The sequence below is a fragment of the Perca flavescens genome, chromosome 15 (genome assembly GCF_004354835.1).
Source record: "Perca flavescens isolate YP-PL-M2 chromosome 15, PFLA_1.0, whole genome shotgun sequence".
NCBI classification, from domain to species: domain Eukaryota; kingdom Metazoa; phylum Chordata; class Actinopteri; order Perciformes; family Percidae; genus Perca; species Perca flavescens.
The window spans coordinates 34,691,211-34,708,037 of NC_041345.1; the positions used below are offsets into that span (position 1 = coordinate 34,691,211).

The 16,827-nt window shown below is 42.3% G+C and overlaps 1 protein-coding gene across 1 annotated transcript; it reads left to right on the forward strand.

Moving 5' to 3' along the window:
* syngr1a (synaptogyrin 1a) lies at positions 1–9,603 on the forward strand. Its single transcript, XM_028600510.1, has 5 exons — positions 1–102; positions 936–1,173; positions 7,199–7,344; positions 7,493–7,598; positions 9,467–9,603. The coding sequence occupies exons 1-5, from the start codon at positions 1–3 to the stop codon at positions 9,601–9,603; spliced, it is 729 nt and encodes a 242-aa protein (XP_028456311.1).
* Positions 9,604–16,827: the final 7,224 nt, after the last annotated feature.

A 16,827-nucleotide genomic window follows, 5' to 3' on the forward strand; every position in this document is an offset into this window, starting at 1 on the left:
ATGGAGGGTTTCCAGGCGTACGGGGCGGGGAAGGCAGGCGAGGCGTTCGACCCGCTGGTGTTCTTCAGACAGCCTCAGACCGTTCTGAGGGTCGCCTGCTGGGTGAGTCTGATGATGTCATCTTCTAACAGCTGTTTCTGTATCTTAGTGTGTGTGTGTGTGTGTGTGTGTGTGTGTGTGTGTGTGTGTGCCTGTCTGTCTGTCTGTGTGTGTGTGTGTGTATATGTGTGTGTGTGTGTGTGTGTGTGTGTGAGTGTTTGTGTGTGTGTGTGTGTGAGTGTTTGTGTGTGTGTGTATGTGTGTTAGTGTGCGTGTGTGTGTGTGTGTGTGCGTCTGTCTGTCTGTCTGTCTGTGTGTGTGTGTGTGTGTGTGTGTGTGTGTGTGTGTGTGTGTGTGTGTGTGTGTGTGTGTGTGTGTGTGTGTGTGTGTGTGTGTGTGTGTGTGTGTGTGTGTGTGTGTGTGAGTGTGTGTGTGTGAGTGTTTGTGTGTGTGTGTATGTGTGTTAGTGTGCGTGTGTGTGCGTGTGTGTGTGCGTCTGTCTGTCTGTCTGTGTGTGTGTGTGTGTGTGTGTGTATGTGTGTGTGTGTGTGTGTGTGTGTGTGTGTGTGTGTGTGTGTGTGTGTGTGTGTGTGTGTGTGTGTGTGTGTGTGTGTGTGTTTTGTTTGTGTGTGTGTGTGTGTGTGTGTGTTTGTGTGTGTGTATGTGTGTTAGTGTGCGTGTGTGTGTGCGTCTGTCTGTCTGTCTGTGTGTGTGTGTGTGTGTGTGTGTGTGTGTGAAAGTGTGTGTGTGTGTGTGTGTGTGTGTGTGTGTGTGTGTGTGTGTGTGAACAATGACAATAAAGGCATTCATTCATTCTTTCATGAGGTTATGATGATGTCACGGTTCAGATTGATTTCATTAAGGTAATAGTTGACTTTAATCACCGTGTGGTGCAGCTCTGCTCCGTCGTGATCCTCGGCTGCGTTGCTAACGAGGGCTACGCTAACCATCCCGAAGAGGAGGATGAGTTCTGCATCTTCAACCGCAACCAGCACGCTTGCAGCTACGCCATTGCCATAGCAACGCTGTGCTTCCTGTGCAGCAGCGGCCTCCTGGCACTGGACTCCTATTTCCCTCAGATTACTGGCGTGAAGGACAGGAAGAAGGCTGTCATGGCCGACATGGCCCTGTCAGGTGAGACTCCGCCTCCACTGGTGGAACAAACATGTCTGACTGTAGAAACTCTAAGTCCACTAACACTGATTTTAGATCTGTCACACTGAGTTTCTCCACAGAGAATCACCTGTTTACCAGAGATGTGCTCACAAGTTTCTTTTGGAAATAAATCATTCAGCATTTCAAACCATACTGCTGTCCGCCCCGCTTGTTTTCTCACTAACTGACGGCAAAATACTTGTACTTTTCAATTGAAAAAAATACATATATGTGGTATATTTCTATAGTTTGTGTGTCGCCGTTTCTATAGTAAACACCAGGGGGCTCATTTATAAATGTGGTGTACACACAAAACGGGGCTGAAAACGTGCGTACGCCACTTCCCACGCAAAGGTTGTGATTTATAAAAAACTTAACGGGAGAATGTCCTTTACGCAAACTCTGACTCTGACATTTTGGAGACAAAATAGGAATTGGTGACACAGATGGTGAGGTGGTGAACTGAAGTCAGACTGCAGAGAGTACATGTGGGAATAAGATTACTCGTAATATTTTCTAGTATTGATGCCTCTCGCACATTTTTTCACTCCATATCATCCACATTATCATGAAGATTAAATCCAGCAGTGTTATTTGCGCTTGTACTGAGTGATAATTGTTCCAGAAATACCTCCAACTCAAATCTTAAATCAAAACTTGTTCCTAATACTTAATCAGCGCTGTCTCACCATCACATTGTCTGCTACGGAGCGCAGGAGGAGGAGATGGCCCGACTGCATGGAATACAGGATAGCATCAAATACACTAGCATTAGATAACTACAGAACACAGTGTAAATAACTAAATATCTGTCTTCAAAACTGTGCATATATCATGAAATGTCAAAGTCTGGAAATACAGCCGTTAAGCTCTAGCGCAATTGTTACCCTTAATGTCCTCGTTATCAGTCCGAACTTTAATACCGTTCATAACAAAACCTGCATATAAATATTGCGGTGAACCCGTGCGTAATGCTGCATGATGGCACTGCTGGCCCTGCAGGAAGACTAACCCCCAATGGAAGAATCAGGAGAAAAGGAGACTTCAGGGACCATGACGATGACTGGCTAATATGCCAATTTAGATTCCCTAGAGCTGAGCTCTTGGATCTATGTACTGAATTGGGTCCAGTAGAGACGGCAACGCGCCGGAACCATGCCATCCCGGTCCAAATACAGGTCCTCGCCATTCTCTGCTGTTTCCAGAGGGAAATGTCAGACAGTGTTTTTTTATATATTAATATTATATATAATCTTCATCTTTATCACTAAGGCTTGTTTGGGTATAATTTATAGTTCTGTTAAATCTTATCATATACAGTAAGTCTTGTATATCGAAGCTGTCCCCGAGTGCTTTGATGCCTGCCGTTTTGGACGTATTATTAATGAAGGTAGTCTATAAATCCGGTTTCCCTACACTGGCAGCAATTCCCAAGCGTCTGAGAGTTTTTTTGCTTTTTCTCCACCAGTCATCATGATTCGTCATGATTCGGTGTAACTAAGAACAACTGCCAGGGTCATTAACATACTGATCAGCATTCACGAGGTGCTTTACATCGACTATTTATGGTTAAAAATGGGCGTGTACAGGCCGGGATAAGAGGCTGATCCACATACGCACACTCGTAGTTAATCTCTGATTTATAAAGGGAATATTGCTTACAGGTGTGCGTACACACGGTTTTATAAATCTGACTTTTTTTCGGGTACGCCATTTTGGGCTTTTGGCCGTACATACACTTATAGTAAGGATCCTACGCACAGTTTTATAAATGAGACCCCTGGGATGTGGCTTTGTAGAAAGGCATTCTCTGTTGGCCCCTCCCTGCATCCAGAGCTATTTATTCTAACATCTATTTGGGCCCTCCTCACATGAGGGCCCTGGGTACTCAGTACCATTTCCACCCCCAGTCTGACACCCCTGGTAACCATCTTCCTGTAGGCTCCGCTCCGTAACTAAGATGGCCACCGTTGAGGGAGAGTAGCGTCCAGCAATCCACGCTCAACATTTTATCTGTTTCGAGCAGCATTTGGGGACTCGCAGGGCTCTGCATGTGGCCACACTTCGTAACGTGCTCTGTGTAGTACAGAAGTCCGCAATTTGAGACACAGCATACGTTACTCATGCAATGTAGCTGGCCCATAAAACAGATTCAAGGATCCTGTGTTCTCTGCAGCTCTCTGGTCCCTGTTTATGTGATTAATAACCATGTGTAACCTGTGTTCTGTGTTCATCCTTCCACTGCTGGTTGTCGGGGGGGTGCCCAGCTAATGATGTGGGCTATGTGAATAACTGGACGGCGTTCTGGGGAAAGCCTGGTCTGTTTAGGAGAGACGGCATTCATCCCACCTGGGATGGAGCCGCTCTCATATCAAAAAATCGGACCGAGTTTATCAGACATAAACCATGACAACCCAAGTTTGATATTAGTAATCAGGGGTGCAGTACTACGCGCCCCTCTGTGCTTCCATTAGAGCAGTCGCCCACCCATAGTCTAATAACCACGGTGTCTCTCTTATCGGAATTCTCAGAGTTTTTATCATGTGTAGTACTACAATCAGACAAAGTACTTATTGTAGGTGATTTTAATATCCATGTGGACGTTGACAATGATAGCCTTAGTACTGCTTTCCCACCCTCGACCTTGTGCTGGCATATGGTATTGAAATTGAGGATTTAATAATATTTCCGCGGAATCCGGTATTATCAGACCATTTTTTAATTACTTTCGAATTCTTACTACCTGACCATACTAAATTAGACAAAAGCTTCTACACTAGATGCCTATCTGACAGTGCTATAGCTAAATTTAAGGAAGACATTCCAACAGCACTTAACTCAATGTCGTGCCTTAATATAACAGAGGACCTTTATGTTAACTTTAGACCCTCCCAAATTGACATATTCGTAGACTGTGCTACAACCTGCCTACGGACGACTTTAGACTCTGTTGCTCCCCTCAAAAAGAAGATGATGAGGAAAAGGAGATTAGCGCCTTGGTATAACTCCCAAACTCCCAAATTGAAACAAATCTTGCGAAACCTCGAAAGTAAATGGCGTTCCACCAAAGTGGAAGAATCTCGTTTGGATTGGCAAGAAAGTCTGAAAACTTATAGGAAGGCCCTCAGACATGCTAGATCAGACTACTATTCATCATTAATAGAAGAAAATAAGAACAACCCAAGGTTTCTTTTCACCACTGTAGACAGGCTGACAGATAGTCACAGCTCCACTGAGCCTTCTATTCCTGTAGATCTGAGTAGTGACGACTTCATGAGCTTCTTTAATGAGAACATTATAACTATTAGAGATAAAAATCCATCACCTTTTGCCCTCAATTTCCAACGGTTCACCTTTAAACGCAGGATCACTAGAAAGAATGATAATATACATGCTTAGACTGCTTTTATCCTATAGACCTTCAACAATTAATGTTAAAGATATCAGCTAAGCCTTCTGCCTGTCTCTTAGACCCCATCCCAACGAGACTACTCAAAGAAGCGTTTAACCGTAATTAACACTTCATTACTAGATATGATCAATATGTCTTTATTAACAGGTTATGTACCGCAGTCATTTAAAGTAGCTGTGATAAAACCTCTCCTGAAAAAACCCACCCTCGATCCTGATGTCTTAGCAAACTATAGACCTATATCTAACCTTCCCTTTCTCTCCAAGATCCTTGAGAAGGTGGTTGCTAATCAATTATGTGATTTTCTACATAGCAATAGTTTATTTGAGGACTTTCAATCAGGATTTAGAAAGCATCATAGCACAGAGACAGCACTATTTTTTAATTACTGACCTTCTTACCGCTGCGGACAAAGGACTTATCTCCGTATTTGTTTTGCTAGATCTTAGTGCTATATTTGACACTATTGACCATACCATCCTGTTACAGAAACTGGAACATTTAGTTGCCATTAACGGAATCGCACTAAGCTGGTTTAAGTCCTATTTCTCTGATCAATCTCAATTTGTTAATGTTAATGATGAATCCTCCAAGTACGCTAAAGTTAGCCATGGCATTCCACAAGGCTCAGTGCTTGGACCAATTCTATTCTCCTTATATATGCTACCTCTTGGTAATATTATTAGGAAACACTCAATTAACTTTCACTGTTATGCGGATGACACCAAATTATACTTGTCAATCAAACCAGACGAAACCAGTCAGCTAGCTAAACTTTAAGCATGCATTAAAGATATAAAATCCTGGATGACCTACAATTTTCTGATGTTAAAATCTAACAAAACTGAAGTTATTGTGCTGGGCTCTAAACAACCTCCAAACCTCATTATTTAAAGATATAGCTACTATGGATGGTATTGCCCTGGCCTCCAGCACTACTGTCAGAAATTTAGGAGAGTTACTTTTGATCAGGATATATCCTTTAACGCCCATTTAAAACAAACCTCAAGAACAGCCTTTTTTCATCTTCGTAACATTGCCAAAATTAGGAATATCCTGTCTCAAAACGATGCTGAAAAACTAGTCCATGCATTTGTTACTTCCAGGCTGGACTATTGTAATTCCCTACTGTCAGGTTGCTCAAATAAGTCCCTTAAGACTCTCCAGCTAATCCAGAATGCTGCAGCGCGTCTTCTGACAAGAACTAAGAAAAGAGATCATATTTCTCCTGTATTAGCTTCTCTGCATTGGCTTCCTGTTAAATTCAGGATTGACTTTAAAATCCTTCTCCTGACCTATAAAGCTCTAAATGGTCAAGCACCATCATATCTAGAAGAGCTCCTAGTACCTTATTGTCCCACTAGAGCACTACGCTCGCAGAATGCAGATCTACTTGTGGTTCCTAGAGTCTCTAAAAGTAGAATGGGAGCCAGAGCCTTCAGCTACCAGGCTCCTCTCCTATGGAACCAGCTCCCAGTCTGGGTTTGAGGGTCAGACACCATCACCACTTTTAAGAATAAACTAAAAAACCATCCTCTTTGATAAAGCTTATAGTTAGAGAGGAGGAGTTGCAGTGTCCGCCTAACCCGGCCCACCTGCTTCTCTTCATAGTCGTCAGATTAATAATATAACAAAAGTAGAGGGAGGCAGGCCAGTACAGCCCAATCCGGCAGGGGAGATTGCCCGAACAGCCTCCTCTCCTTAAACGGCCTGTCTCTCTTAGTTATGCTGTTATAGTTTTAGACTGTCTGGGGGACTTCCTTCCTTCCTTCCTTGGACCTCTCTCCTCTCCTCTTTCCTTTGACTGTTCTCTCCTCTAACTTTTCATCTCTGTGCATCCCGTCACACGGGATGCCTGCTACTAAATGGGCTCTGAGGAGTTTACTCCCCGGAGTCCTTGTGTTTTGATTTTTTCTCACAGCATATTTCCTTGGAGAATGTTGGCACCATGATCTTGGTTGCAGCATTCGCCGTGGTCCTGCTGCACTCCCTGCCAAGCTCAACAGTGCCCTGCAATGTCATGCTGCATCCTGCTGAACCCTGCTACTTTCTGCTGAACCCTGCTGCATCCTGCTGAACCCTGCTACTTCCTGCTGAACCCTGCTGCATTCTGCTGAACCCTGCTACTTCCTGCTGAACCCTGCTGCTTCCTGCTGAACCCTGCTGCTTCCTGCTACGTCCATCCATGCTCTGCTGGGCCACGCTACATCCTGTAATGCCCTGCAGCGCCCTAATATGACATGAACTACTACGACTATCATTTGAAGTCACTGTTCCTTATCTTTAAAGTGACTATTATTGCCTCTGTTTATCACACCCCCAACTGACATTGTCAGACACCGCCTACCAAGAGCCTGGATCTGTCCAAGGTTTCTTCCTAATAGGGAGTTTTTCCCCACCACTGTCACTCTGCTTGCTCTTGGGGGAATTACTAGAATTGTTGGGACTTTGTAAATTATAGAATGTGGTCTACACCTACTCTATCTGTGAAGTGTCTCGAGATAACTCTTGTTATGAATTGAATTGTTCTCTGCAGCTCTCTGGTCCCTGTTTATGTGATTAATAACCATGTGTAACCTGTGTTCTCTGCAGCTCTTTGGTCTCTGTTCTGGTTCGTGGGTTTCTGTTTTCTGGCCAATCAATGGCAGGTTTCTAAAGAAGAAGAAAACCCTCTGAATGAAGGAGCTGACGCTGCCAGAGCCACCATTGTCTTCTCCTTCTTCTCCTTCTTCACCTGGGTACGTACACCTGGCCTACATCACCTGACAGAACATAAAATAAACTTTAACATTTGAATCCTCTCGGCAGTAAAACTGTGTTACTAAAGTTTAATCCTCTCTTTGTGCAGTGTAACTGTGTAAATAAAGTTTAATCCTCTATCCTTAGGCGCTGCAGTGTTTGCTGGCCGTCCACAGGTTCAAACTGGGAGCTGATTCTGTCACATTCAACCAGGAGTACGTTGACCCCAACCAACAGGAAGCTCTGCAGGAAGCCCTGCCCACTGAGGAGTAGCCCACACACTGAGGAGTAGCCCCACACACTGAGGAGTAACCCCACAGTGAGGAGTAGTCCACATACTGAAGAGTAGCCCCACACACTGAGGAGTAGCCCACACACTGAGGAGTAGCCCACAGTGAGGAGTAGCCCCACAGTGAGGAGTAGCCCACATACTGAGTAGTAGCCTCACACACTGAGGAGTAGCCCACACACTGAGGAGTAGCCCCATACACTGAGGAGTAGCCCACACACTGAGGAGTAGCCCCATACACTGAGGAGTAGCCCACACACTGAGGAGTAGTCCACATACTGAGGAGTAGTCCACACACTGAGGAGTAGTCCACACACTGAGGAGTAGCCCACATACTGAGGAGTAGCCCACACACTGAGGAGTAGCCCACATACTGAGGAGTAGGCCCACACACTGAGGAGTAGCCCACACACTGAGGAGTAGCCCACATACTGAGGAGTAGCCCACATACTGAGGAGTAGTCCACAAACTGAGGAGTAGCCCACACACTGAGGAGTAGCCCACACACTGAGGAGTAGCCCCACACACTGAGGAGTAGCCCCACAGTGAGGAGTAGCCCACATACTGAGGAGTAGCCCCACACACTGAGGAGTAGCCCACACACTGAGGAGTAGCCCACAGTGAGGAGTAGCCCACATACTGAGTAGTAGCCCCACACACTGAGGAGTAGTCCACATACTGAGGAGTAGTCCACATACTGAGGAGTAGCCCACACACTGAGGAGTAGCCCACACACTGAGGAGTAGCCCACATACTGAGAAGTAGCCCACACACTGAGGAGTAGCCCACATACTGAGGAGTAGCCCACACACTGAGGAGTAGCCCACACACTGAGGAGTAGCCCCACACACTGAGGAGTAGCCCCACAGTGAGGAGTAGCCCACATACTGAGGAGTAGCCCCACACACTGAGGAGTAGCCCACACACTGAGGAGTAGCCCACAGTGAGGAGTAGCCCACATACTGAGTAGTAGCCCCACACACTGAGGAGTAGCCCACACACTGAGGAGTAGCCCACACACTGAGGAGTAGCCCCACACACTGAGGAGTAGTCCACACACTGAGGAGTAGCCCACACACTGAGGAGTAGTCCACACACTGAGGAGTAGACCACATACTGAGGAGTAGTCCACACACTGAGGAGTAGCCCACACACTGAGGAGTAGCCCACACACTGAGGAGTAGCCCACATACTGAGAAGAGCCCACACACTGAGGAGTAGCCCACACACTGAGGAGTAGCCCACATACTGAGGAGTAGCCCACATACTGAGGACTCATCTTCGACTGCAGCAACACGGACACATATACTGTTTCTTAATCCGGATACTTCGGTAGTACTTACATGTAGTACACTTACATGTAGTACACTTACAAGTAGTACACTTACATGTAGTACACTTACATGTAGTACACTTACAAGTAGTACACTTACATGTAGTACACTTACAAGTAGAACACTTACATGTAGTACACTTACATGTAGTACACTGACATGTAGTACACTAACATGGTGCGTTAGCTCTATTTTATTGTGTTGGCTATAAGTTAGCAGTATTAGCCGGTCTTTAATGGTGGCTAACGTTAGCTTCAGACATAGTGAGTGAATAATATGAGACAGAGCATCATCACAAGGTTATAAAACATTATAAAAGAAAGCAGAAATGAACTGAAGTGTTCAGTTATTAATGCTAAGACTCACTCTGTGAGTTAAATGGTGCTACAGTTTTTAGTGCTAGTAAGAAGCTCAGCACTGTACATTCTGTTTCTTTGTTTTGACTGATAATAAAACTAATCCATAAAGTCTGTTTGGTTCGTTCATCATTTTAATAACCCTTGTTTGTCCATCCGTCTTCCCCCTCTTCTCCAGGATCAGGTCTCGGAGGCAGCAGCTCCAGCAGTAACCCCCAAACTTCCCTTTCAGCCACATTACCCAGCGGTGACTGTGGCATCCCGACACAAATTCTCTGAATTCAAACACTCGGTTGGTGATGACATGATTAAAGCTTTAAGCTGCTTCTGTCAGCAGAAGATCAGATTAAACTCCTTCTTTACCTCCAAATGTTTCTCACATTCACCTTCCCGATCTAACCAATCAGTGTGAAGATCAGGACGGACCTCAGCATCCTGTCAACACTCACTCACTCACTCACTCACTAATTCGCTCTCTCACTCTCACTTGCTCACTCACTTGCTCACTCTCACTCACTCACTCACTCGCTCACTCACTTGCTCATTCATCCTGAGTCACATTGAAGTATGCACAGTTAGAAAATAATAACTATCTTTAAATTACAGATTGCCGCTTTAAAAGATTCATAGCCATCTCTTTAATGTGACTCATGATTATTTGATTATTTATAACATGATGTTGGTTTTTCCTCGTCAGTTTTCTGACAGTCCGTCTGGTTTTTAATCTCCACGTCGAGTCCCAGCGGGGTGATGAACAGGTGAATCTGTGATTTATCTGGGAGGTATTTCTGGTTCGTCAGAGAGAGATATTAAAACTCGGCGCTGCAGAATGAACGTCGGTCAGAGTGTTTAAAGTCAGAAAGAGAAAGTAAAACAGAGCTGCTGACTCTGCAGAGTCAAGAGACTTCAATAACATGTATCTAATAACATGTATAAATCAATCAACATGTATTCATATAGCACTTTACAGCAACCAGCAGGAATCCAGGGGGCTTTACATGAAATAAAGACTTACAGTAAAATCAGAAGAATACCTGAGAGCAGAAAAAAACGGAGAACGTCACAACGCAACTACGTATTAAGAGCCATTCTAAATGAATAAGTTGAAAGGTTATATTTAAAATGAGCTAAGTCTGTTATAGTGCGCCACCTCGGCACTTCTCGGCACAAAACCAGGTGATGGGACTAGCACAGAGACCCCATATCTCAGACTGACACGCTGAAGCCTTAAATCAAAACCCCTTCAATGTTTGTTATATCAGAAATCAGTTTCTTTCAACCAATTTGCCTGCAAAAATAACTTGGTTGTATGGAACCCAAAATTACTGATTACTTTTACTGAATTTTGGGTATATTATATTGAATTTTATAGCATTAAAAAAACAAGTTTAAAATTGTTTTATAACCGACAGACACACAGGTACTGACTCACACACACACACACACACACACACAGACAGTAAACATGCTGACTCAGCTGTGCAGTGACTCACTGATTATCTTGTTTCTATTTTAATTTAATTGTCTGCAGAAAGTTGTCCGTGATTAAAGCTTCTTTATCCAAAGTTCAGACATGGACTATGACCCAGAGCGTCTGGAAGATGTTTGAATGGAGTTTCTGTGTGAAAGTATGAATGAGTAGAACGATAGGAGTTCCTGCTGGAGGCAGTGAGGAAGGTAGTTGGCACTCCTTTTTTTTCTACTATTTATTGATCCCCTACGGACTGAGCTACTGCCACCCCCCCTTTTCACTTGGAGGGAAAGTCTGTTCACATTCCTAGATAAGAGCACAGTGTTCCCTATGTGTTGATGTAAACTGTCGAGGGATTGCCAAAGTAAAGATAATGTGTGTGTGTGTGTCTGTGTGTGTGTGTCTGTGTGAGTGTGTGTGTGTGTGTGTGTGTGTGTGTGTGTGTGTGTGTGTGTGTGTGTGTGTGTGTGTGTGGAGTAAAGGTCAAACTGTAACTAATCTTTTCTTTCATGATGCTTTATTTGGTTTGTATAGAACATTACTGAGACAGAACAGCAGAGTATGAATATAAAAGGTCATTTATGAAATATGAAAAGTATAAAAATAAGAACAGCATTGTTTTAATAATATAAAATAAATAAATAAATAAATATGTAAATAAATAAATGAATAAATAAAAAGATAAGGTAATGGCAGGCTGGTCTCAGTGGGTGGGGCTTATCACACCAATGGGCGGGGCTTATCACGTCAGTGGGTGTGTCCACTACAACTGGTGGTCTTGTTTGTCCAGGTGAAGCAGCCGCAGTGATGTAGCAGGGCCGACATTAGGACCTCGGTCAGATCTCTCCTCAGAACCATCCAACCACAGGTGTCCTGAGAGACACAGAGACAGAGAGAGTCAGAGACAAAGAGCCAGAGACAAAGAGACAGAGAGAGTCAGAGACACAGAGTCAAAGGCACAAAGACAAAGAGAATCAGAGACAGAGTCAGAGGCACAGAGAGACACAGAGAGACACAGAGAGTCAGAGACACAGAGACAAAGACACAGAGAGAGTCAGAAACACAGAGTCAGAGACAGAGTCAGAGACACAGAGATAGAGACAGAGACACAGAGAGACACAGAGACAGAGAGAATCAGAGACAGAGTCAGAGGCACAGAGACAAAGAGACACAGAGAGACACAGAGAGTCAGAGACACAGAGACAAAGACACAGAGAGAGTCAGAAACACAGAGTCAGAGACAGAGTCAGAGACACAGAGACAGAGACAGAGACACAGAGAGACACAGAGACAGAGAGAATCAGAGACAGAGTCAGAGACAAAGAGACACAGAGAGACACAGAGAGTCAGAGACACAGAGACAAAGACACAGAGAGAGTCAGAAACACAGAGTCAGAGACAGAGTCAGAGACACAGAGACAGAGACAGAGACACAGAGAGACACAGAGACAGAGAGAATCAGAGACAGAGTCAGAGGCACAGAGACAAAGAGACACAGAGAGACACAGAGAGACACAAAGACACAGAGAGTCAGAGACACAGAGTCAGAGACACAGAGACAAAGAGACAGAGAGACAGAGAGAGTCAGAAACACAGAGTCAGAGACAGAGTCAGAGACAGAGACATAGAGAGAAACAGAGACAGAGAGAATCAGAGACAGAGTCAGAGGCACAGAGAGAAAAAGACACAGAGAGACACAGAGTCAGAGACACAGAGACAGAGAGAGTCAGAGACACAGAGTCAGAGACAGAGTCAGAGACACAGAGACACAGAGACTGCGTGATTACCTGCTGCTGTATAATTGCCGTCACATTGCTGAAGTAAGAAGATAGAACTCCAGAATCATTAACACTGGACAACTGGAGAAAGATGAGAGAGACAGACAGGTCAGAGAGAGAAACAGGTCATGTGCCATACCAGACAGGTGTTCAGACAGCATGTACTACTTAAAGAGGAGCTCTGTGTTAGCCCAAAGCACCATCTCTTTCTGATCTTAACTGGTCGTTTTGGTGTCATGTGACCATGTCCTACATATTGTTGTGAAGTAGTTTTGGTAGATATCATAGAAACCGGTGATGAGAATATGTTTCTTATGCTTAATATCATACAGTTTCAAAGATGGTTGCTCCTGTCAGTCACTTAGACAATAAAACATGGACGACAGAGTCTGATATTGTTAATAAAGTTATACTCACACAGTCTCTGATAGGGTCTGATATTGTTAATAAAGTTATAATCACACAGTCTCTGTTAGGGTCTGATATTGTTAATAAAGTTATACTCACACTGTCTCTGATAGGGTCTGATATTGTTAATAAAGTTATAATCATACAGTCTCTGTTAGGGTCTGATATTGTTAATAAAGTTTAAACTCACATAGTCGCTGATAGGGTCTGATATTGTTAATAAAGTTATAATCACACAGTCTCTGTTAGGGTCTGATATTGTTAATAAAGCTATACTCACACAGTCTCTGTTAGGGTCTGATATTGTTAATAAAGTTATAATCACACAGTCTCTGTTAGGGTCTGATATTGTTAATAAAGTTATAATCACACAGTCTCTGTTAGGGTCTGATATTGTTAATAAAGTTATAATCACACAGTCTCTGTTAGGGTCTGATATTGTTAATAAAGTTATAATCACACAGTCTCTGTTAGGGTCTGATATTGTTAATAAAGTTATACTCACACAGTCTCTGTTCGGGTCTGATATTGTTAATAAAGTTATACTCACACAGTCTCTGTTAGGGTCTGATATTGTTAATAAAGTTTAAACTCACACACTCTCTGTTAGGGTCTGATATTGTTAATAAAGTTTAAACTCACACACTCTCTGTTAGGGTCTGATATTGTTAATAAAGTTATACTCACACAGTCTCTGTTAGGGTCTGATATTGTTAATAAAGTTTAAACTCACAGTCTCTGTTAGGGTCTGATATTGTTAATAAAGTTATACTCACACAGTCTCTGTTAGGGTCTGATATTGTTAATAAAGTTATACTCACACAGTCTCTGTTAGGGTCTGATATTGTTAATAAAGTTATAATCACACAGTCTCTGTTAGGGTCTGATATTGTTAATAAAGTTATAATCACACAGTCTCTGTTAGGGTCTGATATTGTTAATAAAGCTATACTCACACAGTCTCTGTTAGGGTCTGATATTGTTAATAAAGTTATAATCACACAGTCTCTGTTAGGGTCTGATATTGTTAATAAAGTTATAATCACACAGTCTCTGTTAGGGTCTGATATTGTTAATAAAGTTATACTCACACAGTCTCTGTTCGGGTCTGATATTGTTAATAAAGTTATACTCACACAGTCTCTGTTAGGGTCTGATATTGTTAATAAAGTTTAAACTCACACACTCTCTGTTAGGGTCTGATATTGTTAATAAAGTTTAAACTCACACACTCTCTGTTAGGGTCTGATATTGTTAATAAAGTTATACTCACACAGTCTCTGTTAGGGTCTGATATTGTTAATAAAGTTTAAACTCACAGTCTCTGTTAGGGTCTGATATTGTTAATAAAGTTATACTCACACAGTCTCTGTTAGGGTCTGATATTGTTAATAAAGTTATACTCACACAGTCTCTGTTAGGGTCTGATATTGTTAATAAAGTTTAAACTCACACAGTCTCTGTTAGGGTCTGATATTGTTAATAAAGTTTAAACTCACACAGTCTCTGTTAGGGTCTGATATTGTTAATAAAGTTTAAACTCACACAGTCTCTTTTAGGGTCTGATATTGTTAATAAAGTTTTAACTCACACAGTCTCTGTTAGGGTCTGATATTGTTAATAAAGTTTTAACTCACACAGTTTCTGTTAGGGTCTGATATTGTTAATAAAGTTTTAACTCACACAGTCTCTGTTAGGGTCTGATATTGTTAATAAAGTTATACTCACACTGTCTCTGATAGGGTCTGATATTGTTAATAAAGTTATAATCACACAGTCTCTGTTCGGGTCTGATATTGTTAATAAAGTTATACTCACACAGTCTCTGTTAGGGCCTGATATTGTTAATAAAGTTTAAACTCACACACTCTCTGTTAGGGTCTGATATTGTTAATAAAGTTTAAACTCACACAGTCTCTGTTAGGGTCTAATATTGTTAATAAAGTTTAAACTCACACAGTCTCTGTTAGGGTCTGATATTGTTAATAAAGTTTTAACTCACACAGTCTCTGTTAGGGTCTGATATTGTTAATAAAGTTTTAACTCACACAGTCTCTGTTAGGGTCTGATATTGTTAATAAAGTTATAATCACACAGTCTCTGTTAGGGTCTGATATTGTTAATAAAGTTTAAACTCACACAGTCTCTGTTAGGGTCTGATATTGTTAATAAAGTTTAAACTCACACAGTCTCTGTTAGGGTCTGATATTGTTAATAAAGTTATAATCACACAGTCTCTGTTAGGGTCTGATATTGTTAATAAAGTTTAAACTCACACAGTCTCTGTTAGGGTCTGATATTGTTAATAAAGTTTTAACTCACACAGTCTCTGTTAGGGTCTGATATTGTTAATAAAGTTTTAACTCACACAGTCTCTGTTAGGGTCTGATATTGTTAATAAAGTTATACTCACACTGTCTCTGATAGGGTCTGATATTGTTAATAAAGTTATAATCACACAGTCTCTGTTAGGGTCTGATATTGTTAATAAAGTTTTAACTCACACAGTCTCCTTCTTCCAGCAGGCGGGTCTGCAGGTGTCTGAACTCGGAGAGTTTCTGGTCGTTCCAGGTGACTCCGCCCTCTCCGACAGGTAACTCATAATCGTCAAATATTAGGTCCGCCTCCTGGAGGGACTCATATACTACCCACAATGCTTGGCGGCACTGCAGGAACCAATCACAATCAGAAAGAGATTTACAGCAGGTTGTTGGTGCTAACATAAAAACATATTAAAACATTATTACAGAAACCAACAACTCGTACATATAACTCTATAACATGTCAGTGTTTCCAAGCAGCAGCTCTGTGATTGGTTGAGAGGCTCCAATGAGGTTAGAGGGTTACCTGCAGGTGATTGGCTGTGGCAGCAAGGAAGGTGGAGGATGGAAAGGAGATGTTGGTGTTGTAGCGCAGGCAGTGGGCAGGAAACAAGCCCCCCTATAGGAAACAGGAAAACGTTTAACAGCAGCTAATGCTAAGCTAACGCTAAGCTATACACTTTGTGCTCACTGTTGAACATGTGAAATAGTTAATACACTGAAAGCAGTTGAAGTGAACTGTTGGAAGTTTTGGGAGTCAGAGGAGCCAAAGAAGTTAGTTTTGTTGGAAGTCAAAGATGGGATCTGAAGAGGAACTAACTATCAGATGATACAGAGTCTGGATCAACACAAGAACATTTCCTCCTTCCTCTCTCTGTGTGCGTCTGTTCTCAAACTCCCTTCTCTTCAGAAAACAAGACCAAGCTTGTAGCTAGCGAGCTACACGCTGAAAATATCAAGTTATGAAGAAGATGTGGACGGTTACAACAAGACAGAAATTCATCTGCATGTACAACAGATTACCTGCTAGCGCTAGGTGTTACCGAAAGCTGAACCAGATGTTTTTAACTTTGATGAAATGTAACGAGTTGTGGGATTTTAGGGCTGAATCTCTCCCTTAGACTCCGGCTGGTTTCCACCAACATCCCAACATAATCTTAACTAATCAGACCCCAACACTTCACTAATAAATAAGTAGTTCATAAACCCAGTGAAAAAACCTTTGAGGTCATTTTATCCACATTAGTTTGATGTTTTTTCCACTTTGAGCTTTTAAAAGATTATGAAATATTTACAGTTTTCCTGAACATCTTCATGTTAGAGACTTCACTGGAGATCATACACAAACATAAAGTACACAAATAAATACATAAAGTACACAAACAAACACAAAGTCTAGATAAAGAGTAGAGTTAATTTAAAGATAGTTAGAGATAGTTAGAGATGGAGAGTAAATAAAGAGTAGAGTGTGTACCAGGTCTCTGAGCAGGTGATGGGCCGACACGACCAAATTCCCAGTCAGCGA